The sequence below is a fragment of the Takifugu flavidus genome, chromosome 9 (assembly GCF_003711565.1).
Source record: "Takifugu flavidus isolate HTHZ2018 chromosome 9, ASM371156v2, whole genome shotgun sequence".
Taxonomy (NCBI): domain Eukaryota; kingdom Metazoa; phylum Chordata; class Actinopteri; order Tetraodontiformes; family Tetraodontidae; genus Takifugu; species Takifugu flavidus.
In genome coordinates, this window is record NC_079528.1 from 2671100 (window position 1) to 2695599 (window position 24500).

Consider the following 24500-nt stretch of genomic DNA (forward strand, 5'->3'; position numbering starts at 1 on the left):
AGTCACTCACTAACCTGCTTAACCCACTTTCCACTTGCCGGTCTTTCATCTGTCCACAGAGAGGAAATTACAGGAGGATAAAGATAGCATACGTAAGCACACAGCATCCATCCAAGCTTTCCATCCAGCAACACAAATAGTTCCACACTTGCTTGCATCGCTTGTATTCTCCCTTCTTTATGCATCACAAATCATTTCACTAATGAATTCCAGAATCAGTCTGAACACGAGCTCCTCCTGTTCGGTCCATTAACCCAACTGGTAGAAAACATGTTGGGACGCGCTTGATCTGGTATTGAGATGAATATGACCAAAATTACAGCAGTTTAAGGTTTTAATTGTGCAATTATGTAGACAGCTGTTGTGCTGCATTGCATTGCCATTTCAATGGCAGTTTCCTAGCAACCAGAGAAGTGCAATGCAATGATTTTCTGTTAAGTGCAAACGTGTACCCCCCCCACCACCCTACCCCACCCCCACCCTCCAAGACACGACTGTATATTGAACAATAAAATCTGTAGCGCGTGTCTATCGTTCCATTCCTCTGTTTCCAGTTGTTGAAAGCAACAGAAACAAGTGTGTGTGTGTGTGTGTGTGTGTGTATGTGAGTGTGTGTGCGTATGTGAGTATGCAAAAATCAAAATTGTAATTGTACATTAAAGCTGATGCATTTTAATTTTGAATGCACCATTCTGTGATAATCATTGCGCACGCGCTGTTGTTTTTTAAAAAAAAAAATTATTTCATTATCTGGGGAGGGATGGAGAGGCTGGGGGAGGGGATGGAGAGCAAGAGAGAAACAGAAAATCAGGCTCCACTGCAAGTCTCAGAGCAATGCAGCATTAGTCTCATCCTGATGTAATTGGAATGACACCAAAGAGTAAAGTCGGCTGATTTAGGAACAGCCTCTAGGCTTGATTTAATGCCCTCTACCAAAACTAGACATCCATCTTTTTTATCTTTTTTTCCATGCCCTTTTCCAAGCGAAAGGATCTCCCCTGTATTCCTCCCCCACCCTCTCATGTATCCATTCACTCAGTGTATTTGTTTTTAATAGTCGCTACCGTGAATTATTAACATGCAAAATGTCATCAAGTCCCAACAAATTGTGCATTTTCTCAATACTTGGTTCTATTTACAGAACAGTTGAACACACTTTAGTCTCCCAGAGGTTACATTTTAAGACTGAATACATTTCTGTGGAGGAGAGGGCAGACCCTGCAGGTGCATCCGTGTCAGGGTGCTGCGCCCCTGCGGTTTGCTGCTGCTCAGTCCCCTGACAGATGGAGTCCTCCAACAATCCTATTACCCTCATGTGTTTAGCTGTTCTTAATACCAGGGTGTGTTGCATGGCTAGTGGAGGACAATAAATGTTTGGAGGGAAAATCTCATGCAAATCTAAAACCAGTGACACGTTCAATTAGCTCAGCCGTTAAACAGGATCTCATCTGTGTCCAGCAAAGATGAAGAGAGTTACTTTAAAAGAAAACCACTTCCAGGGGAGGTTCCAGGTTTTATAAAGTTTATTTTGACTGTTGGAGACTACAGACACAGCAAGTTAAGATGCACTCAGGGGTTGAGTTACAGCTACTAGACTGTTTAACTGCACACCTTTCTCCCTGTTTACATGCTCCAGGAGAGAATCCATTGACAGCCACATGTTTCTGGCAGTAGGAGATGTGTGTTACGGACTAAGGTGTAAATATTGAAGCGTTTCTTCATCCCCATTATGTGGGTATAAGTTTATTCAGTATACTATCACCTTGGTCTGGAATTTCTCTTTTTGCATTAATATGGTGGTGCTTTCTATATAAATGTGTGAATTGCCTGCTTTTCAGACATTCTCTCTCATTTTAGGCATAAATAATCATTCTGTGACTGACAAAGTAATCTGTAATTACCCATATAATTCAAATTTATTAACATATACTTATATTACATCATATATATAACATATGCTTGAAATAATTCTAATATTGTGTGGTAATCATAATTCCTACATTTTTCATTATATTTTTTAAATCGTATATAATTTCTGGAGTTTGTTTCATTAAAACATGGCAAAAATGCACTCATCATTTGTATAAGTGTTTTATATTTGATTTTTTTTAACCTTCTAAAATTCATTTTTACACTCTATTTGGAAGCACCATTAACAACCCGGCTCTCAAATTGATTTTGCATTGACTTCTACTAAACTCATCGGATCGATTAGGAAGATGAAAAAGTCAATACTGTTCTGCATTTATACCAGACATCATGAGGCCAATATATCACCCACTGTAATCTTGAGATATGAAGAAAATATATAAGCATGCTTTAGAGCTGCCGTGTGGTCCAACATCTATCCTCAGGTCTCCATGTGTGGTACTTGGTATGCAGACATCATCTTGACTGCCTATGGCCTCCCTGGGTCAAACAATTACCACACATCAAGGAAAGCAATTGGGCGTGACTAAAATATCATCGCCATGTGATCGTGTCCCTATGTTTGGGCTTCTACAGCCTAATTTAACCCACTTTGTCCACACGATTGAGGCGAATTGAGGACACGCTCTCCAATTCTGCCGGTCTCCCCCGAGCACTTCCTACACGCCCGACATGCAGGTGGTTGTGCTGCTGACATGCTGTCACTGGTTCGAGCAGAGCCGAGATGGGGAAGTAATGAACAAGAGAACTGAGGTAACCATGGAGAACATGTTGCTAGACAGAGAGACAAATGAGCATTGTGGTGTAGAAGCTCTTCTTCTGAAAATACTGTGAATGTGCATCAACTTGGGTTCACCTGTTAAGTCGTTCGATTGCTGCAATTTAGGAAATCGTATTAGTTTAATTTGGGGTTGATTTTCATATCAATAGGAAATGGAAATGTGGGAAATACACAGGAAATGCAGTAGTGGGGGCAGGAGACGAGAGGTTTTCATCTGCATCTCAAAATGTATAATTTCTAAATTCAAAATTGATTCATATTAGTGGTTCATTAAACTCATCCTTAATTTCCTAAATGAGTAGTTCTTTTTTTGTACTGGTCCCAGTTTTTATAAGTTTAGGTCCTAAAATGAACCATTTCTGACATGAACACGAGCCCCACTCATAAAATGATGCAGCTCATTATTATAACTTTAATGTTTTAAAATTGGGAACAATTAATCAGTCCTGCACAAAGAACAATTTGTGGTTTGTAACAGCCACTAGCATTTGGCATAGTTAATAAATGAACAATCTCTGCGATTCCTTCTGTTGCAACAAGTAAATATTGGGATGTTACTATTTGTGGGCTCGGTGAGAAGATTGAAGTTAATGACATCCAGAAAGTGCCAAACACATTCTACAAAACATATTTGTACTCAAATGTGGAGATGTGAGTCATCTAATCAGAAATTAGGTGATTAAAATTTGGTTGGGGGACATACTGGAAAGTATACAAGCTTTTTATTGTCCTGTGTGCCTTCAGCAGTGACAGCATTAATATGTAAAAGGTATACAGTAATGGAGGTGGTGGATGTTATTAGTGATGCAGCACCCTCCACATATTCCTTCATTATACAGTCAAATATCTTTGTGCCTTTACTTGTCACCCATGTCCCTCAGCTCGAGCTCCCTCTCACCACCTGACAAACCCAGACAAACCCCAACCTCTCATCCATGCTGTTTCCTTCCACTAAATCCATTGTTTTGTTTATTCCATTTCAATTCCATCAAGTCGTTGCTGCTCAGCAGTGGAAGAGGAGCGCCGCGTGTTTCCTTTTGTCCTCTAGACCCTGTTTAAATATTGATAGAGATTGGAAGCCCTGCTGACTGCTCAGTCACATCAGAGGGGGTCAACGATGGCAAAGTTTCCGTGCAGATTTCATTACGGGGGTAGAGAACTGTAAATATGAAAGCATATTTCCCAACACTCCACCAGCTTTCATTATCAATCTGCATGCCTAATAACACTGTAATGTATTCCAATGGAAATGGAGGTGGTATAAGGTGATGGGGTGTAAAATAGCATGTGTAGAAGGCCCCTTTCTTTGCTATGAGCAGCCTGCCACTCACACAGCCAGATTCCCATTAGCAGAGGAGCAGAGGATTGAATGTGCAAATGGTCCTGTGGATTAGAGCTAATGCATTTACGAGAGGGGGCTCTACACAATCTCTTTATTTGTGTGTGCATATGTGTGTGTGTGTGCAGAGGCTTTTTTGAGATGGACACCGGTCCCTCTGTGGAGTCTGAGAGATTTAAGGTAAAGTGAGTTGATAAGGGCAGGGATGTGCTGCCGGTCCAAAGACTGAACCAGAGGAAGGCTTGTGCGGTTTCATTAAACTCAGGGTGGAAATGAGATCCTTTCAGGGAGAGAGGCACAGACGGCAGTCCTACTAATCTAATTAATCAGCGTCTGGGCTTTTTTCTCTTCTTCTGCATAGTAGTTTTTCAGTCAGCTCTCTCTCTCTCGCTCTTTCTGACCCTCCTTAATTTGAAGTGTCCAATGTGAACTTTGCATAGTATAAATGTAAACAAATGCACTTTATATAATGTGTCTCAAGCAGTAGGGGTAGCTACAAACGTGTTGAACCAGGCTGTTTAATATCTCTGCAGAAGTGTGTACTGTTGCATATATATCTATATATATTAAAGTTATCCCGTTTGTTTTTTTGCTGTATTTTCATAGATACGTTTGGTCTGGAATGACAGTTGACATCTTGTAACGTAAGATTCAGGATCTAAAGGCTTAACTGACAACCTGCTAACAAGCCATAAGGCAGCTGTCGACTTTACACCTCGGCGGTGGTCACCATGCTGTGAGCGGACAGGATCCAAACTTCTCTGGTGATGGGGATGTGTGTGAGCTGCATTAGCAGTTCGTGGCTATTTAAAGCGCCAGCAGCCTGGCAGCATGGGAGGGGCAGAGCAGCAGCAGCAGCAGCAGCAGCACCAGCGATGGCTCAGTGGGTGTCTATACAGTACGTGCTGCTCTGCGCTATCCGGAGTGAGTCAGCTCCGTGGGCTGCCGGTATAACGCAGAATGAATGAGAGGGGGGGGGGGGGGTGTTAGAGAGTGAGAGAGCGTGATAGAGAAAGAGAGAGAGAGGGAAGAGAGAATAATAAAGACAGAGACAGACGAAGTGCTCCTGTGGACTTGCGAAACGATTCTGACGCGTAAATATTGGAGTGAACGCACCAAGCGTGTTGACGCATAATCCCACCCGCCCCGCTGGCACTGGGAGGGGAAATCGAGCCTGCCTGCCTGCCTGCCTGAACTCAAATCCTCCAGAAGAGATTTACCGAGTGAGCTTCTGCTGCGGGTTCATCCACCTCCAAGAAGACAACGTTTTTTTTTAAATTCGTCTCATCCAAAATTACGCGAGCCCTCTTGCTCCCGTCCGAGGGTTTATACACAAGTTTCGACCAGGACCTGCTGCGTTTTTAATTTGGTTTTTAATATCCGCAGTTGAAGTTGGGGCTATCACTGCACTGCGTTGGTTGGATGTGCCGCGAGTTGTGGACGGGATCTGCGCGTCCATCATCGTTACCGGCAGCGTAATTACCAGAGGTATTGGATCGAGAGCGCGTTGGTTACACCGGAGATTTAGAGCCATGACAGGCCCCCTGCTGGTCCCACAGCCCACCTGCTGACGGTACCGGGCATGATGGGAGCAGACTTGCCGCTTTCAGGATCCCGAACCAGCCGATTCATCAATGGAGGAGGAGAGTGACACCCGGAAAATCAACAACAGCTTCCTTCGCGACCAAAACTATGCAACCGAAGGTATTTGAACCTATGAAGGCAGAAATGAATGGAACGTGGAGGATAGAAATACGAATCATTTAAACAAGAATTACACAGATCTCTGCAGCTATATATCACAATGTGACTCCGCAAAGTTCCTAAAGATGATTTATATTATATTTAATCGAATTTAATCATGAGAAAGACGGACAATAAGTGTTACAGGCTGTTCAAGGCATTTTCTGATCGTTTGTCTTAAATATGGAGCTTAGCGTGTTGGAGACGATGATGAGGATGATGATGAGGTGGCTTCCCGTCATACCTGCTATTTTAGGATGCTGACCGAGGAGAGTCAGGGTTTTAATCTGTATCAACTGGAAGGGCAGCCGGGGAAATAATGCCTTCTGTGCAGACAGAGTGAACATGCAACATTCCAAAAGTCATTTCAATTGTTGATGGGGAAAAAAAAATCACTCACTTCTCATCCACCCACGTTGAAGCAAGACACCGGGAGGGCGTAATTCGAAGAGAAAGCATTTTCTTTTTCAGAAATTACAGCCTTATTTTTTTTAGAAATAATTTACTGTGAAGTTATGATCAATGACTAACAATATATTTTCAGTGTAGGCTCATAGCTATAAATGCTGCTCCTCCTGCATGATTTTTTTCCCTTCTCATTGCCACGCAACAGTCACTTCATTTTCAGCCCCTTAGCTGTCTGAAGCTTAATAGTTCCCTTATGTTCTACCAATCAGCTCCACCTGTCTCCCACAAGCTGCTCAAATGGTTGCTCAACATAAAACACTGATCTGCAGGTAAAGGGCCATCGTTAATCTAATTAGCACTGGGTCCCCATTTAGCAGTAATGTAGATTGGTTATGGACATTAACTGCTGGGCTGATATGACTATGATAATAAAACCATTTAGGGGACCGGGGGCGTCTCATTGCAGCAGATGGATCCGATTAAGTCCAAATAACATGCAGTGAACGTCCCCTTGAAAGTTCTCTCTAGGTTAAATGTTCTTTTCACACAAATCTGAAATTTAGTAAAATAAATAGATTTCTTATTTCTTTTGAAACCAGCTGTATTTCAGTGGTGTACTTGCTTCGCGCCATGTACTGGAAAATCACATTTCTGTTCAAAAATCAAAATGTATTGTTTCCCCTATTATTACATTACGCCAATTCTTACATAAAGGGATGAATGGACCGGGCTGATATTGAAGGCACACATTGGTGAAGGGTATGTGTGGCTGCAGGGTGGATCAGTCACCCCTGCCTTTTTTCATTTGCCATCAGCACTGATGCAAAGAGAATCGAAGCGGAGTCTCCGTGCTTTCTTGAAACGTGGCAGCGCATCACGCTTTTCTCTGCTCTCGTGGTTTTCGATGATTTGCTGTCACCGCCGAAGCTAGTGGTTCGGGGAAAGCGGGGTGGGGGGTGGGCGTGGGTGTGATGGATATCTTTGTTTGATGTGGCCGCTGAGATGAAAAAACAGTAGGGGAGCTTCTTCATCCAGCGTCTCTCTGTGTCAAATCTGCACTTTGTTGCTTTCATTTGATCAGCAGCAAACGCATGTGAAGTTGCACGTGCATGAAATCTGTCCCTTGAAAGCGTGGTCACTGGCCCATCTGCGCTTTGCAAACAAGCAGCAAGTACTTTTGTTATTTTTTTACTGCTATAATTTATGACGTGGTCGTCACACCTCATATATAATGAATGAGTGTGTCTGTGCCCATACACTCTCTTGTCTGTTTTAAGTGGTGTGAAGCCCGTCTGCCACTAAAGATCAGATGGGTCGCTGTCTGCGTGTTAGTTCTCATAAATTCAGCAGAGTACACATGTGTCATCAGGACCTGGCAATTTAGCTCACACACACACAGGCAGAGGCAATCGCACCTTTAAACACGTTGTCCATGGTAGGGATTCCCCCTCAAGCCATGCTTGCTCATACCAGCAGGGCAGTTTAATGATGTCACATTTTAATGATGTCACTGCCTCTGACCTTTGGCTTGCACCAATCCCATGCCTCAGTGGGTGTGCGGGTGGTTATATCGACTGCAGCGGCGTGAATGCATGCATGGTCAGACTGGCTGTAATACTGTGTTGGTCAGCTGTGGTCATAAGTGAAATTAGAATCCTCAGGTTTACTGAGACATCACACACATTCTCAGTTGCATTAGGCCTCTTCCTGCTCTGACAATTTGCTAAAGGTGATAAAACAGATGCAACTTACTACCGGCGCGTATGTTAGTTCAGTCGGTGCACTATTCAGTTAATTTATTAATCTATACCTTGGATGTTTCTATAACAGATGGAATTGCTAAATTGCTGAACACCGCTTTGGGTGTAAAAATGTAAATAGCTTCCTAGCTGCCAGGCAGGAGCAAACCTGATGTCTGCTTTGGTATTGATTTTTGGTCCTTTACAATTTAGCCACTGGAACAATGGCCTAAAGATCTATTGGTAGGACATGTAATCCCTTCCTCCTGCACTCCCCCCTCTCATTTCCTTTCGCTCTCTCTGTTTTGCTGCTTGTACCACTGTCTGATGCAGTCGTGGGCTTGTGTGTGATGTGACCCCTCCAGCCCTGCTGAATACTGATGCAGTGTGCCATCACAGCCTTTATTACAGCGGCCGGTTGCCTCTGCCAAGGCAAACGCCCCGGGGCCACACTTTAGGACCTCGGCATAAAAAGACTTAGCCCACCATACCCCCAGGTCCCATCCATTATTCACTATGAAACACTCAAAAAAGGCTCCGCCTTGGCACAGAAAGATAGTGTCTGTGTATAGCGGGTGCTGGTGTGGGGGTGCAGCAGGCTATGAAGTTGGGGCGAGTAACACTCCTTCAGCGTCTGCTTTCATCCCCTGATTAGCTTCTTATTAAGTCTGGAGCGCCATGAAAATTTAATGAGAATTTATTAAAGATTACTTGCGGTGTTGCCTCGTTATCATGGTTATAAAAATATCCAATTTCTTAGCTGACTTCCTGGTCAGTAGCTGCTGGTGTGATAGATTTATGTTAGTGCTCGACTAGCCTGCAGGCTGAGCAGTGGTTGACCTTTCAGGACTCTGTAATGGGACACATTTGTAAGTTTTGATAGCTAATTCTTGTGTTCCATCGGAGAGGCGGTGCTAATGTTTCGGTAATAAGGTCGCCGTGGGTACAGAATTTCAGCCTGTATCGACACCGTGCCGACTTTGATTCGCACCTTCTTGAAAACAGGGAGATGAAAGAGACTGCACAGACAGACAACCAGAGAGGAGAGAGAACAGCTTTTGTTTTGGCGGAGGATTTTAATTCTATGCACCCCCACTCGCCCACCATCCCCCTCCTCCGTTTTCAGTTTCTAAGAGAATAAATAACCAGCATTTGAAATGATCCCCCTGTGCACGCAGGAAGCGCTGATTGGAGGTCTTTGCCAGATCCCTTCTTGTTCCGTCCCGTCCGGCCTTGTGTCTGTACGTAGATTTGTGCCACGCCGAAGTGTTAATGAAGTGTGAGAAGTGGTGCGGGAGTGTGTCTCGTCCATTTTGACCTCAGGGTACAGAAAAGCCAGCACGTACATTATGTGCAAAGAAAAAAAGAGTCTACACAGAATATTCACACATTCTGTATCATCCTCAAGGGGCTGATTCTGGAGAAACCAGGTTAATTAGCTTGTTCACTCCAGATCTTACAAAGAGTCATGCTCTTTGGATGAAGAGAGATGCTTTGTGCTCTGCTGCTTTGTGTGTAGCTAATAAAGCCTAATAAACCCTTAATCATATGGCTGGCAAGCAGTAGGTAGAAGGGTTTATTCAAAAAATGTGATTCATCTCCATTGTTGGTGGCGGTGAAACAAAGACATTATCAGATGCTTATTCAGCACTGCGATGATGAATTGAAAGTCAGCTGAATGAAAGTAATTAAAGGTTGATGCACATCAACTCTTATGGATGGAAAAAGAGCGGTGAGTGATTTTAGGATCAGACTTGTATTATCTTACTATAGCCTGAGCCTTTGACGCAGGCAGCTCAGGGAGCAGTAATCCTCTCCTCTCTGTATCTAACAAAGCATCTACACGAAACTGCGTTGCCAACAACCTCCAATCTACCCGGAATTACTGCACAACACTTATGCAACTGGCTTTCTCCACTGCCAACCCTACCTAGCACCAGGATCTAGCTTGGATTTTTAACACTGGAAATGTTAAATCAGGAGAGCTTAGCCGGGGCGCTACTTTTTTTTTGGCCATTTCTTCTTATGAGACTCGTTGCACTCATTTTTATTGACCTACTTTTGAGAAACAAACAGCTCTTCCTTAGACTTTTCACCCCTTTTGTTTTAGCAGTTGGCGCTGTGAGGTGTGATAGATGCTATGTGTGTGAGCCTCTATAAATACATTCAATATCCCTACTCCCCCACCCCAATGCTTCTGGTTCTTCGTGCCCAGTTTTCATTCCAGAATCAATGCATATCTATGTTTCCATCCAATTGTTTTCAGTCGTGATTCTGTATTGTATGCTGAAGGGCAGTTAGATTAACAGTCACAGCTGTGCCATTCCTGTTTTATTCTGGTCATATAAAGGCACGAACTCCTGCACACACCAACCTCGCAGCAGCCGTCCAACAGGCTTGTCTTTGTTATTACCGGTGATGGATGTGCGTTATCTCGAGCATCCCTCTAAACCGCCGCGTCGCCGACCCATGTGTCGGACCTGACTGGCCACAGGATTTATGGGCTTCATCTGGTTATGGTCTGTTGATGAAGCTGCGTGTATGTCAGGGAGTGTGTGTAAGTACACATTTGATCATTTCTCCACACATTTGGGTCACACGAAGGACCTGCTGACGTTCAAATCATTAAAAATCCGTCAGAGTTTATTGTAGAGAAACCCTGCCGACCTGCTTCACTGAAAGGCTTGTTTGTTCTGGCCATTTATTAGGGAAAGACAGCACCTATGGCACATCATAAACAACATATGCTGTATATTGTTATGTTGGCTAGTCTTTGTCTCCTCTGTTTTTGGAGGAGCTTCTTGAAATTGATCTGAAAATAATGTACAGCTCCATGGCTGTGTATACATTGTCTTCTATATTTTGAATAAATTTGCATGATGGAAAGACTAATTTCTGGATGCATTCCATCATGTTCCCCATGGTTTCAGCTTCACTGGGTCTCCTCACTTCTTCATTGAGAAAGATGACTGAAGGACGTCTCTGTGTGTGAACTCGTTAGACGGCACACATCAATTACTGTTTCTCTTCACTGGCTTAATGTGCCGCTGATGAGGGAAGGCGAATGCAACTGTGGAGATGGGTGGGGTGGGGGGGCAGAATGAAAGGAAAGCTATGAAGGACAAAAAGAGAGAAAAAGCAAAAAGCTTTGATTCAAGAAAGCTGGCTGCTAAGCCGATTCCATTCGATTCACACCAGTGGGTTCTGATGGCGGAAGGGAAAGACGGAGAGAGAGAATGAGAGAGAGAGGGAGCACCTGTGTGTGGGTGGGTGGGGATATGTGCACGTCAGTGTACATGTGTGAATTCGACTGCATGTAGGTGCCGAAAATAACTGTGCGCGGCAACAATATGGTGTGTCAGTGGGGTGCTTCCAACTTATAATTAGGTCATAGTGCGCCGTGTGTAAAACGTGATTCGTTTCCAGGTTCAGATATGAACGCAACCCCCCATGACGCTACATCCAGCCCCGTGCTCCTTCTCTCTCATACTTATTCGATTAAAGGACAAAGGCGAGCACACGTACACAGTCAACACTCCGGTTCCACCATCCGCGGCAGCTTCAAGGAGAGAGAGGAGGCCGCCAGCAAAGACTCCATTGTCTGAAATTCAGAGCTGCATTTGACTGCAAATACGCCCCCAGATGCAGGTTTTCACTCTATTGCAGCAATGGCCCAGTCTGCTGAATTACAGCTAGCATCAGCAACTAAGTCTGAGAGCTATATTGGCACACGCACTACACACCACTCTGACTCCTGCTAGAGATGGAAACGGTCTCCATAGCAACATTCCCCTCTTCTGTTCAGCACTCCAGCAGAAGCAGGTCCACGGAGGGCGTGGGGGTACAAAACAACAAGCTCTTTTTCTCTCTGTCCAACATTATTGCCACTATTATGGAGGGGGGTATCCTCTGCTCTGTCGTGCAAGGGTCTGCATGAGTATTAGTACGTGTGGGTATGAGTATGGTACAGCTTTTGTAGCCTGGGGCTGTATAATAATTACAGTCACCAGTCGTGTCTCCTATATTTAGTCAGATGTATGTCTTTGAGGAGGAGAGGAAAAGCCGCCTTAAGGGTAGGTCTCTATTTTTTTTGCTTTTTTAGCTTTGCACATTGCAAAATTGAGTATGGAACTATAGCTGTAATATTTTCAGGCTCATTTTGACGCATTATAGATTAAGTGTGACAGGTGCTACACACATAGATGAGCACCTGCTTTCACTTAAAATGTAACAGTTCATGACAGGGCAACAGCAGGGACAGGGAGCACCAAGGGTTCCTGCAGCCAGCAGGGGAGAGGTGAACGATAATTAGTTTTCTAAAATGCAGGAGTGTGATTAAATGACACAGACTGGCTCACTTTAATCAGAAAAATGGGCTGGTGAACTGGTTGATTTCATGCTGGGAGTCCTCTGGTGGCTTTTAACCCATATTTCACCGAACTCGTGTCTGTGGCAGAGATTCCTCCTGTGGGTTAGAAATTACATTTCCCCTCAAGTTACTCGCAGTTTTTCTGATTCTGAGAATCACACCAGAGTTCTGGGACATTTGTCTTTTTGTTAAGCGGATATCTTTAAATCTTTGTGCACATCCTTGCTGACTTTTTCTCCCCTCCCTTTGTTTCCTGTGTTGCAGCTGACATTATCTCAACGGTTGAGTTTAACTCATCAGGGGAGCTGTTGGCCACCGGGGATAAAGGAGGCCGAGTGGTTGTCTTCCAGAGGGAGCAGGAGGTAGGAAATGCCAATAATGTCACACTAAATGTGCTTCCGTTGAAGGGATCTGACCTTTTTTTGATATTTTTGTTTTATATTTTTGCTTTAGTAAGCTGGATGGAAATTAATTGACTGTGTAGCTTAAAGACACAATTATGGAAACATCAGTTTTTCAACAAAAATCCACTTGCACACTTTTCTCCCCTTCCCCTTTTCATTTGTTCTCCTTGAATAATCATTCTACTTATTCTGTGTTAATCTTTGAATTCCCTTTTCAAGAATAGAATATTATCACACAATACAATATGTTGCATTTTGCATCAATAGCTATTTATACAGCTATTTATACATCCCAATCAACATATGCTAATGCTATTAGTGGAGTGTCTTCACATGCATGAGCTGAAATGTTTTATCTAATGCTGCAGCTGATTAAGTTTAAATTTAAGACTAAGAGAAGGATGTGTGCTCAAATGTTGGTCATCTCATTAAGGAATTAAGCTCTTGCAGTTAATAGAAAGCAGGTCAATCTGATGCTGGATTTGCTCTGATGCTTTTCAGAGTAAGAGCCAGCCTCAGCGTCGAGGAGAGTACAACGTTTACAGCACATTCCAGAGCCACGAACCAGAGTTTGACTACCTGAAGAGTTTGGAGATTGAGGAGAAGATCAACAAAATCAGATGGCTTCCTCAGCAGAATGCAGCCTACTTCTTGCTGTCCACCAACGGTCAGTCAGTCTACCGCTGTGGTGCACACGAAGGCCTGCTGTTTAATTTTCATATCATGTTCTTCATGCACGACTGCCATTACGGGAACACATACCCACCTATGGAAGAGCATACATACTTGTAAACAGACGCCCAAGCAGATCACAGGAGAGGCATCTTCCAGATTGCCGCCGTCATGCATGGCTGGTGCAGAATAGCAAGAGTTAGGTGGAGCAGATGGCAGAGGGTCCTACTTTTCTGACACCAATATTAACAGCAGAAGTTAAAAAAAAAGGCAAGCGTCACCTTCCTCCACTAGACCAAGAAAATGAGATTTTACTGGTGTTTGTGTAATCTAGAATTGAAAATTGCCCATATGGGTTTTTTTGGGGGGGAGCTTATAATGTAGACAGGAAACATAGTGAACTCGTAGATTAATATCAGAATCTTCACAGAAGCCACCATTCATCATCCTCCCTGGCTCCTGCCCAGCTACGTGCCATATTGGCTGCCCAGCCCCCACCTGTTTCATCCATGTTGTATCCAACGCGAGGCGTGATCTTACAGCATTTGTTGCGTGCCTGTTTGTGACATGTATCCACCACAGACAAGACGGTGAAGCTGTGGAAAATCAGTGAGAGGGACAAACGTCCAGAGGGCTACAACCTGAAGGACGACGATGGACGGATCAGAAGCCCATCGACCATCACTTCGCTAAGAGTAAGAGACCCCTTGGAACTGGTTGAGTCTAACCGAAGAAGGTCACAGCTGTTCAGGGCCTGCTGTGGTGTTTAGATCATGGCCTAAAGCAAAGTACATACAAAATATTTCATTTCACAGAAAAACTGTTTTGAAATCATTTAATAGGAGCCCTGTAGGAAAAGAACTGATACAAGTATGATTTGTAATGCTTAAGTGTCTTACTTAAACTCAACATGTTGGCTTGTTTTTACATGAAAAAAAAAACATGTTCTGATTTTATTTGTATCTGGCATTTTCCTCAGTCTGCACATCGAACTCCTTGAGCTCTAGTAAGAGCTGCTCCGTTAAGCTGATTAAATCAAAATTTAGCACTCCGCCATTATGCTTTGATAACCTTAAATCCTCCCTAAAACTTCTTAGACACTCTGGCGCGCTACATTTTTTTCACTTTAATTAGCTGTAGAGACCTTGCTCTCTTTAAATGGAAGCTCAGATTCACCAGCGAATCCACATTTGTTTGAGAATTTTGAACTGAGACAGTGAGAATGAGCAAAGAATGATCAAAAGGTGTATGTGAGACCACGAAGGGATGATCCTTTCTGCTCCCCCTCCAACCCCCCATTCTTATCACACCACTACCTCTAATTTTCACACAAAGCAGCAGCCACGTCAAGTACCGTGTGTGTGTGTGTGTGGTGTGTGTGTGTGTCTGCCATAGTAGATTAGTGCTGTGTTCAGCATGTCTGTCCCTCTTTGTCTGGCTGGCCGGGGGATCATAGCAACCTGGAGGACAGGCCAGGACTGTGGCAATCCTGTTAGGGGCTGTGAAATCCACAGGGCATAAAAACAGGAGGGGTAATGGGGAAGGGCTACCAGCAATCATTCAAAATACACCAGCAAAGAAATCCAAGCCACTTCCTAATTATTTTATCATTTGAAATCAAAACATTTTTCATGATTTTTTTTAAAGCAAGCAGAACATTGTTGCCGTTTCTGTTAGAGGTGATGGGTTAATATGGTTCTTGTCTGCCTGGACGGCCAGTGAAAGACATGGAAATGAAGTGGCACCCATGGAGATACAGCAGCCTGCTGGGCTGCCTTGTCTTTCTGTCAGTGCCAACAACAGACAAGAGAAAAAGGGAAGAAGCAGTCAATTTGTTCGCCTCGCTTTCTCCCCTCCTTTCTCTCTTTGTCTGGATTTTAGCTGGCCAACGGGGGGGTGCATGCAGACTTGTACTGGGTGTCTTTGAAGTCCATAGCTCGCTGCATCAGTGCGTGTGTGTGTGTGTGTGTGTGGGAGGGGGGGCTCATCTTAATTCTTCAGAGTTCAGTTATCATTCCTCGGCAGGGACTAGCAATGCCCTTTGGCCGTCTTTCCACATCCTTCTCTGGCCCAAACGCTTTCATAAGGACTTCCTCGCCGCTCTGCATGAGGGTGTGGCGGTGTAGCCGTGTGGCAAATAGATATTCTCAGTCCGATTGCACCGGCTCATAAAACAGCCTCAGAGCACTGCCGCAACTGACTGTTTCTTTGAGATTTGTGAGGCAAATGTCACACAAATCCCTGCAGTCATATAGAACCACACAGATGAATATCTAAGAAGGCCTTAGATATTCACAGTGAATATTGAATCAGTGTTGCAAAATACATCAAAGCCTTCAGTGAAAATCTCTTTCTGTTGTTTTTTTCTCTGTAACTCAACCGATAGGTGCCAGTGCTGCAGCCTATGGACTTGATGGTTGAGGCTACAGCCAGACGTGTGTTCAGCAATGCCCACACCTACCACATCAACTCCATCTCTGTCAACTCTGACCTTCAGACGTTCATCTCCACTGACGATCTCAGGGTGAACCTGTGGAACCTGGAGATCACCGACCGCAGCTTCAGTATCCTCTCAAGCCACGCTAGCTGGGGCGAGACTTGTCACCCATCTTGAAAATTGCCATTGTTCCTCAGCTCCTCTCTCTTAGACATTGTGGACATTAAGCCAGCCAACATGGAAGATCTGACAGAGGTGATCACGTCTGCGGAGTTTCATCCCCAGCAGTGTCACACCTTCGCCTACAGCAGCAGCAAGGGCTCGATACGGCTGTGTGACATGAGGCAGGCTGCGCTCTGTGACAAACACTGTAAATGTGAGTACAAACAGTGTCACTCGGAAATTGATGATACATATAGATTTTCCTTCATGGGATTCTTTTATCATTTGCACCATCCAGAGGCTCACCACACAGTCTGAAAGTTAAAATCCAACAAAGTGTGGAAAAATATCTACAGTATAATACCAATCGGTCATTGTTAGGGTTCTTCTGATCCTCATTCTATATTTGCATCTTCACAAAAAAAAACATACGTTCCTCAGAAAACCAACATTAAACCCTCGCTAGCGAAAGCCACTTTGTAATTTGTGAATAACTATAAAAAATAAATTTTAATTTCATCCAAGGATCTAGAAGACAGGAATATGTATAGAAATACAGTAATATAAGCTTCAGTTCTACTATCGTGTGTGTGTGTGTGTTGTGTGTGTGTGTGTGTGTGTATGTCTGTCTGCCTGTGTGTGGGTGTCTTGTGCCTCCAAATGTCAAGCTGATAACGCATCCGTATCTCTCCCAGCCTGTTTCAGACAAAGACGGTCTCCTCTAAAGCTTTATAAACACTGCGCTCAATTTGGGTGAATGAATTATGAATACACTGACATTTTCTCGTCAGAAATCAATGTCTTAAGAGCCGCCGCATTAGTCCCTCATGACCACACCTTGTTGTTCAATAACGCCATTCATTTCCTCAGACGTATTGATGTGCTCACTGGACCGTGCACCCTGTTGAATTTCCTGTGTACATTAGTTGAAGGCTTAACAAGAAACAAGAACGTGATCGAATAAATTACACAGTGTGGGACTCTGTTAGTTACTGACATCTGTGTGTGTGGGTGTGTGTGTGTGTGTGTGTGTGTGTGTGTGTGTGTGTGTGTGTGTGTGTGTGCCTGCCGAAGCACACACACACAAATAGAAAGAGAGAACATGCAGGTGTTCTCATCAGCCTCAGGTGGCGTTTGGTAATCCTGACCTACTGTCTCGCTGCTTGAAAGATGCACTGCATGGCTTAGAGCGATGCATGATGCTCTTCCGCCCACACACACACAGCACCCCTTTCCCCCAACACACACACGCACATGCAGGTACTATCACACACAGACTGTAGGAGCATACTATAGGTTTAAAAAACACGTTTTTTAAATAACCAGGCCAAACCATCATCCTACGTGTGCTACCTGAGAGATTGGATGGATGGATGGATGGATGGATGGATGGATGGATGGATGGATGGATGGATGGATGGATGGATGGATGGATGGATGGATGGATGGATGGATGGATGGATGGATGGATGGATGGATGGATGGATGGATGAGATTTGACAAAGAGTCTCTGGACAGAAATTGAGGGACCAAACGCCCCCCAATACCAACTCCCAGGGGAACTTATTATGTGCTGGAAGCGAGGGCAGGGATGGACACACATACATATACATGCACACATTGTGCACGCCCGCTCATAGGCGAACTCATTTATCGACACGAACACAAATCCAGCAGGGCCCAAATGGGCCCAGCACTTTGACATTGATTTGTTTTTCTCAACCCCCCCCATTTTTCATCTCTCACGCCGCATCCCTCGTTAGACTCCCCGCTGGCACATCACAGAGCGATTCTCCTGCTTTCAGCTGAGGGGTGGGGGTGTGGGGGGGATTGTAGGGGCTTATTTGGAAAGATGGAGAGGAGCGAGGGAGGGTGGGAGTGACAGGGGAGGAGGAACAATAAGTTGACAGCAAACGATGGAATGCCTGGCTGTTATCCCCAGTGAGCTGGCCTGCACACAGATCAGCAGCTGCCAGAATCAATATGAATCATAACCAATATTTACACAGTGTGCTGACCCACCGCTGCCTCCCTAAACACGCAGACATTATACCGTGAATAGATGCAGCTGTGGCAGATTCTAGGACTCATTGTTGTCGACAGCACCCGCCAGCCTGAGCCGAATCTTCTTTGTGTCCCTGTGAACGATGGAAAAATGTGCAGGAGGGAAAATGTCACCTTCTAAGCAGAGCTCCTGTGCTACAGCTTTTTGTTCTCCCTGTCGCGGCAGACTTTGAAGAGCCCGAGGATCCGTCCACTCGCTCCTTTTTCTCCGAAATCATCTCGTCCATCTCTGACGTAAAGTTTAGCCACAACGGCCGCTACCTGATGACAAGGGACTACCTCACTGTCAAGGTGTGGGACCTCCAAATGGAGAACAAACCTTTAGAGACGTACCAGGTGAGCTTTCATTTCATGGATTTTATTCATCTGTTGAACAGTTTAAAGATTAGTTTCAGCTGATGAATTCAGTAAGTAACATTTAGGCAAAGACCAAATCAAAACTTATTGATTTCAGGCCAATCACTCAGTGTAATCCGGTTCCACCGTCACTGAGGTGATCTGTCCAAGTCGTCTCCAAGGATTACCCCAAGAGATCGTATTGAACCAACTGTCAGTTTAAAGACAGATAGTGGCGGTGATAATTCAACCTGAAGGGCAAAACCTCCCACTGTGCGGCCACGGGGGTCGCATCCACGCTGTCTGATCAGTGGAAACCATTTTAGGGCAGGTCATGACTGATAAGACCATCAGGTGGACTCAAGGGATTCTTTGTCCTATTCCACTTGTGCCTCCACCTGCTACCGAGGCTGTTGGCGTGGGTCAGCGGGTGTGGTGGGATTATTGAAAGTAGAGCAAAGGCAGCAAGGCTTAGGTTTGCACGATCATGTGATGAATGCACATGCTGATGAACCCTCTTGTCGTCCAGGTCCACGACTATTTACGGGGCAAACTTTGTTCTCTGTATGAGAATGACTGCATTTTTGACAAGTTTGAGTGTGTCTGGAACGGATCAGACAGGTGAGACTGTTTTTCTTTTGTTTAAATCTCCGTCTCTGCATCTGTTGGATCATCCCCGTGACCTTTGCCCTTTTCTGTTTTGTCATCAGTGTCATAATGACGGGCTCGTATAACAACTTCTTCCGAATGTTTGACCGGAACACTAAACGTGATGTCACGCTGGAAGCATCCAGGGAGAACAGCAAACCCAGAGCCATCTTGAAACCTCGCAAGGTACGTTCATTACACTGACGCCTAACCTTATGACATGAAGCATATCATGACCCCCAGATGAGGATGTGTGTTTTCTGGGAGGAAAGGAAATAAATAAAATAAAGATTGAAGCTGATTCAAAGACAACAGTCAGACAAATAAACACTTTTTGGAACCAATGTGTGCAAGACAACTCTGAAGTTGTTGAGCAGACCACACTGAAGTCTGCTTAACTGGAAAAATGAATCTTACACAGAAACACCAATACTGAAAAAAGGGGCAAACATTGTCTGGTCTAAGTACTAACTTATATTATCACACTCAAGTGCTATCAGGGCTCTTACTAAACCAGAAAAATCCTAAAATATCAGTACTTTTCTGGTGGAGTTCAAGCCAGTGGCAGATAAAACTGTGTAATAACAGTACTGACGAAGTAATTAACATGAACATGATTTAATTCATGAGGAACTAGAGCAAGAATGTGCCACATCTCGATGTCTGCTTCTTGCATCGTCAGGTGTGTGTAGGCGGGAAACGTCGTAAGGATGAGATCAGCGTCGACAGCCTGGACTTCAGCAAGAAGATCCTTCACACTGCTTGGCACCCCCATGAGAACATTATTGCTGTCGCAGCCACAAACAACCTGTACATCTTCCAAGACAAGGTCAACTAACCACTGACCCTCCGCATTAAAAGGTTGGTTTGGAGGAAATAGAAGGATGGACAATGTATTTACATCCTCTCCCCAAATCTGCCTGTGTCCTGTTGCTGCCACTGGTGAATTTGGATGCTCTGACAAAATGCAGAGATGAGCGTCCCAGGATATGAATTTTTGATACAACCATTGAAAAGTGTTTCCTAAAAAGAAAAATGACAAAAAAAAAAACAGGAAGAATGGACTTTGATTCTGGAAGATGACTTCAGACTTAATTATTTAGCCATGTGGACACCTGGAAATTCCAGCAAACATATGCAACAAAGAGACTTCTACACCAGTAGCAAAGCAGCCCTCTGGCCCTGGACAAAGGGTCTGGATGTGAGGACATAAACTAGAGGACACGTACACTTACTAAGCGTACATGATTGTTGCTCATAGCCATGCAGCAACAGCGCCCCCTCGTTTTCAGGTCGTTCTTTTGTGCATGTGATTAACTCTGCAGAAGAGGAAGAGACCGTTGTCCTCTGGTCCCAGAAACCGGTGTTTCCTCTGCCTCTGACACGTCGTGGACAGTCTTTCTCGTACCAGTTTTGCGTCTCCATGGTGAGAGCGCCGTAGTCTGTAATGTGAATGAAGCCCCTTTCAGGCTGTGTCACTGGTTTAATTTATTGCTGTGTGTTTTACTGAGGAGTCCTTGTCTCGGTCAGTGAGTCTTAAGAAGCTGTGGTGCCTTCTTTTGGTATGTGGGGGTTTGATGTATTGAGGGTGGGGGAGGGAGGGGACTGCATACAAGGCAGGAGCGTGAATGTTTCATATGAACTGTCAACTTTTTTTTTTCTTTTCTGCTTAAAAAAACCAACAACCAACTTTAATGAGGATTCAAGTGGAAAAAAATGCTTGGAGCGTTGTAGTCGAAAGGACATTAAAGCACTGGCTACAGGCTTGTGAGTTCAGGGAAAGAGATAATGTACAACATGACCCCCCTAATATCACATTGCACATCTGATGTCATCGCCGTTTTCAAGAGATGCAATGGCAAGTCAAATTTTTACCATTTTTCAAATTGAAGTTTTGAAAATAAATAAATAAATAAAATGTTTGTTTTTATTTGCATTGTTCTGAAATGATCTGTAGATGACAAAAAGCAGAAACTTTTCATGAATTTAAACTTTGTTTATCGACATAATGTAATGCTAGCCTAGCTCTCTTTTTTTCATGTAATAGATTGTTACTCGGATAAAGCAGACATGTTGAAAACAGTTTGGATTTCTGCAGATCTTGGAAGTTACTTTGTGGGAAACCCCTTCTGGTTTTCTGCTAAAATACCCAGTGTTTCTTTTTGAGTGTCAAGGTAAATTAGCACACTTACTTCCTGGCTCGAGTCATTGTTTGTCACTTGTCTCAGCTTTGTTTTGAGAGCCAGTTCCCCTCAAAGAAAGCAGTCAAATGTCTACAGATCAGGGAATTATTAAGTCTGATTCCTTTGGACAGCAACTGTCTTCTCAAGAACCTCCTTTGTGACATCAATTAAAACCAACAAAGTTTTATAGTGCGGAATGTACTGAAATGCAATGAATTGCAATGCAGTCTTTATGCTTACTGGACTTTCTTTGAATAAAAAAATAAAGTTTGTTCAACTCCAAAGCCTGGAACCTCATCTGTTTGACTGACTATATGGAATATCTTACATATGGATATTAATTACTTACGTGACCGCTTTTGTTGCAAGAGCGCCCTCCGGTGGATAAAGAGGAACTGCGCTGGATTATTCTTTCATTATATGTGTTGCACTTTCTTTGCACAAATCTGTGGGTTTGACTGAGGTCCATCCAGTGGTGAGTGTGTTATTACAGCAGGAGAAGAAACTTTAATACCATAATTATGAGCAGTCACACCAGCCTTTGAACCCAGAGGCCAGATCAAATCTTCATTGGTTTGTTGATAAAGGGAAGCATGTTCTTCCTGTCTCCGGTGTGTTTTTAGGCCTATAGTAAAGAAGAGCAACACACAACTGAAAACATAGTTAAGGAATATGGTGTTCATTACAAATCCTCATTTAGTTTAACTTGCTTAAACTGAATAGGCAACTTGTAAAGGTTTAGAATTTTACCCACCTTTGACAAGATAAATTGTCTAGTTATGTCTCCATGACTAGTGATGTTCATTAGGTATAGTTGCTTTTTATGTATAGATAATTGTCAATATATATATTTTTCCTCTATTTTTATCATCCTGTTCACAAGGAAACTGAAAACAACATAACACCAGAGGAGTCAAATGCAAAACTGAAGACGGGTCAATGGCTGCAGAACTTACCAGAAAGTTTAGATCCATCTAAACTGTGAGCGTTTTTATGTTTTGTAATCATAAATTCTGAATTAGCTTCTCTACGGTAACAGTGAGATTACACCTTTCCTCAGTCATGACCATTAAAGCAAACACATTTGCAGAAATTAGAAATCCAATGCATTCATCTGTCGCACTGTGCACACGATGCAGCTATGTTCTAATTGGCCCGCCGAGACTGTGGACTGCGCACATTTTACCAGCTGGGAACAGCAACTGTCAATCAAAAAGCATCTTCATAACCAGCTGCAGAAGCTGAATCATTGCATCTCAGGATAAACCCGAGGACAGACAGGAGCTCCACTGCCACCGTCGGTCCATCTTCTTCTGTGACGCAAATCTGCCAGAAGGTTTAGATGCAGAGCAACATTTTGTGAGACTAGATGATTTTTCTTGAACTGGTTTATTTAAAATCTTTTTTCATCTCTTAACATTTGGCCCTTTTTTAAGGAAAGATGGAGAAATGGAATGGAAACAACGTGACATCGGTAAATGACTCCATAAACAAGTGGTCCTTCAGTAACAGTTCATACCAACATCTGGACCCCGGGGAGCTACGGGTTCTTATGCCGGCTATTCTGGGAGTCATCGGCGTCCTGGGTGTGGCTTGTAATCTCACTGCGATGGTCATCTTGTTCTCCAGTGCCCACAGGGGCAAACTGTCTCTCATCAACTCCCTCGTCTTTAACCTGATGTTTGCTGACGGCTTGGTGTTGGCGTTTTCGGTGCCTTTCAGGGCGGCCTCCTACTCCAAGGCCAGCTGGAATCTCGGCTGGGTCGTCTGCAAGACGGCCGACTGGTTCCTCCACTCCTGCATGGTGGCTAAGAGCTTCACCATTGCAGTCATGGCCAAAGCGTGCTACCGTTACGTGGCCAACCCAACCAAGCAGGTGAGCATCCACCTGGGTTCCATCCTGGTGGTGTTCTTCTTCATCTGGCTGTCCGCCTGCTCCGTCACCATCCCTCTCTGGTTGTTTGCCAGGCTGCAGAGGGAGATCCACAGGTTTGTGTGTGCGCTGGTCGTTCCTCCTGAAGCCAGAGATTTCATGTTTGTATATGTCAAGGTGTACCCACTGGGGGTGTACTGTGCACCCCTGAGCTTCTCCCTGATGTATTTCTGGAAGGCTTATGGCCAGTGCCAACGTCGCTCCAGCAAGACACAGAACCTACGCACTCAGATCCGATCCAGGAAGCTCACTCTGATGCTCTTTAGCCTGACTGTAGCCATGGTTATTCTCTGGCTTCCACAATGGGTGGTGTGGGTTTGGGAACGCCACATAGCAGAGAAGGGAACTGAAGGGGCTCAGCCCCTGGTAACCTCCCTTCCTCTTCTTTTAAGCCTCTCTGCTCAGCTGCTCACCTTTTCTCTGTCCCTGGTGAACCCCATAATCGTTTTGTCCCTCTCTGAGGAGTTCAGGGAGGGTTACAGGGGGTTGTGGAGGCGCCTCACCCTGCGCAAACAACCTCCCTCCAAGCCAAAAGCCGGACCTCACCAACCCACAGGCCTCCGCTCGCCTTGTCCCAGACGGGATCCTTTCAGCCAGCTGCAGGGGGAGAGGAGGCTTCGATCAAACTCCAGACAGGGTCCCAGCGGAGAGGTGCAGCCTCAGCCAGAGCAACAGGGAGGAGGGAGAGAGGCGGACACAGCGAGCCTCAAAGATGGAATTGCCTTGCCTGACGTTGAGCAGTTCTGGCAGGAGAGGGAAACCGGATTGCACAAGGAGGAAAACGATCCCGTGCCGTGGGAGCACCAGAGCACAGCGGGAGAAATATAACTGTCCACACGTGTATGATGGGTTCAGAAGGACCGGCAGACAGGAGCAGCTCTACAGAACTCGCTTCAACGGGCAGCTGAGTCCTATAGTGTTCTGTCAACATTGTAATATTCAACGGTGAGCCGTGCAGTGTGGAATACAGGTATTAATAATCTGTGTAATGCTGTGTTCTCATGGTAACTATTGCATGTTGTGTTTTTGATATTGAACATAAGATGACTTTTGATGGTGGTGAATTTCAACTTCTTGTACATTCATTAGTGATACTTTCCTACACAGTACTGTTGTTTTTGACTTGACTGTGTGTGATATTTGAAATACTGTGACAATTGTCAGCACTGTAACAGCATAACAGCACCTCCATTCAAAGAATTGTAGACCTTTACCTATACCTGTGGCTGTTCTGTGATGGTGACGTATGATATCTCTAGTTTTAAATGATAGATATGCGGTACTCTTTCTGTGAGACATTAAAACTGTTGTAACTGTGCATCAGGTTGTTCACAATAAAAGTTTGAGAATTTA

The 24500-nt window shown here is 44.3% G+C and overlaps 2 protein-coding genes across 5 annotated transcripts in view; both read left to right on the plus strand.

Moving 5' to 3' along the window:
- ppp2r2ba (protein phosphatase 2, regulatory subunit B, beta a) overlaps positions 1-21498 on the plus strand; it is a 33594-nt gene extending 12096 nt beyond the window's left edge. Inside the window, exons 2-11 of one of the 4 annotated variants that reach the window (XM_057042543.1) lie at positions 5436-5753; positions 12573-12670; positions 13214-13379; positions 13967-14079; positions 15771-15948; positions 16033-16197; positions 18214-18383; positions 18913-19004; positions 19094-19217; positions 19714-21498. In XM_057042543.1, coding sequence (XP_056898523.1) covers positions 5684-5753; positions 12573-12670; positions 13214-13379; positions 13967-14079; positions 15771-15948; positions 16033-16197; positions 18214-18383; positions 18913-19004; positions 19094-19217; positions 19714-19869 — 1332 coding nt within the window. In that variant the 5' untranslated portion in view covers positions 5436-5683 and the 3' untranslated portion in view covers positions 19870-21498. Of the gene's footprint in view, positions 1-5080; positions 5754-11957; positions 12013-12572; positions 12671-13213; positions 13380-13966; positions 14080-15770; positions 15949-16032; positions 16198-18213; positions 18384-18912; positions 19005-19093; positions 19218-19713 lie in introns of those variants that run through there. The other 3 variants (XM_057042542.1, XM_057042544.1, XM_057042541.1) reach the window with 3 other exon arrangements.
- Positions 21499-21618: 120 nt separating this feature from the next.
- On the plus strand, positions 21619-24500 carry gpr151 (G protein-coupled receptor 151). The gene has a single exon (XM_057042545.1). The coding sequence runs from the start codon at positions 22656-22658 to the stop codon at positions 23973-23975; it is 1320 nt and encodes a 439-aa protein (XP_056898525.1). The 5' UTR covers positions 21619-22655; the 3' UTR covers positions 23976-24500.

What these genes read in the sequence shown, in the direction of transcription:
- gpr151 (XM_057042545.1), top strand. Translation starts at nt 22,656, where the DNA reads ATGGAGAAATGGAATGGAAACAACGTGACATCGGTAAATGACTCCATA.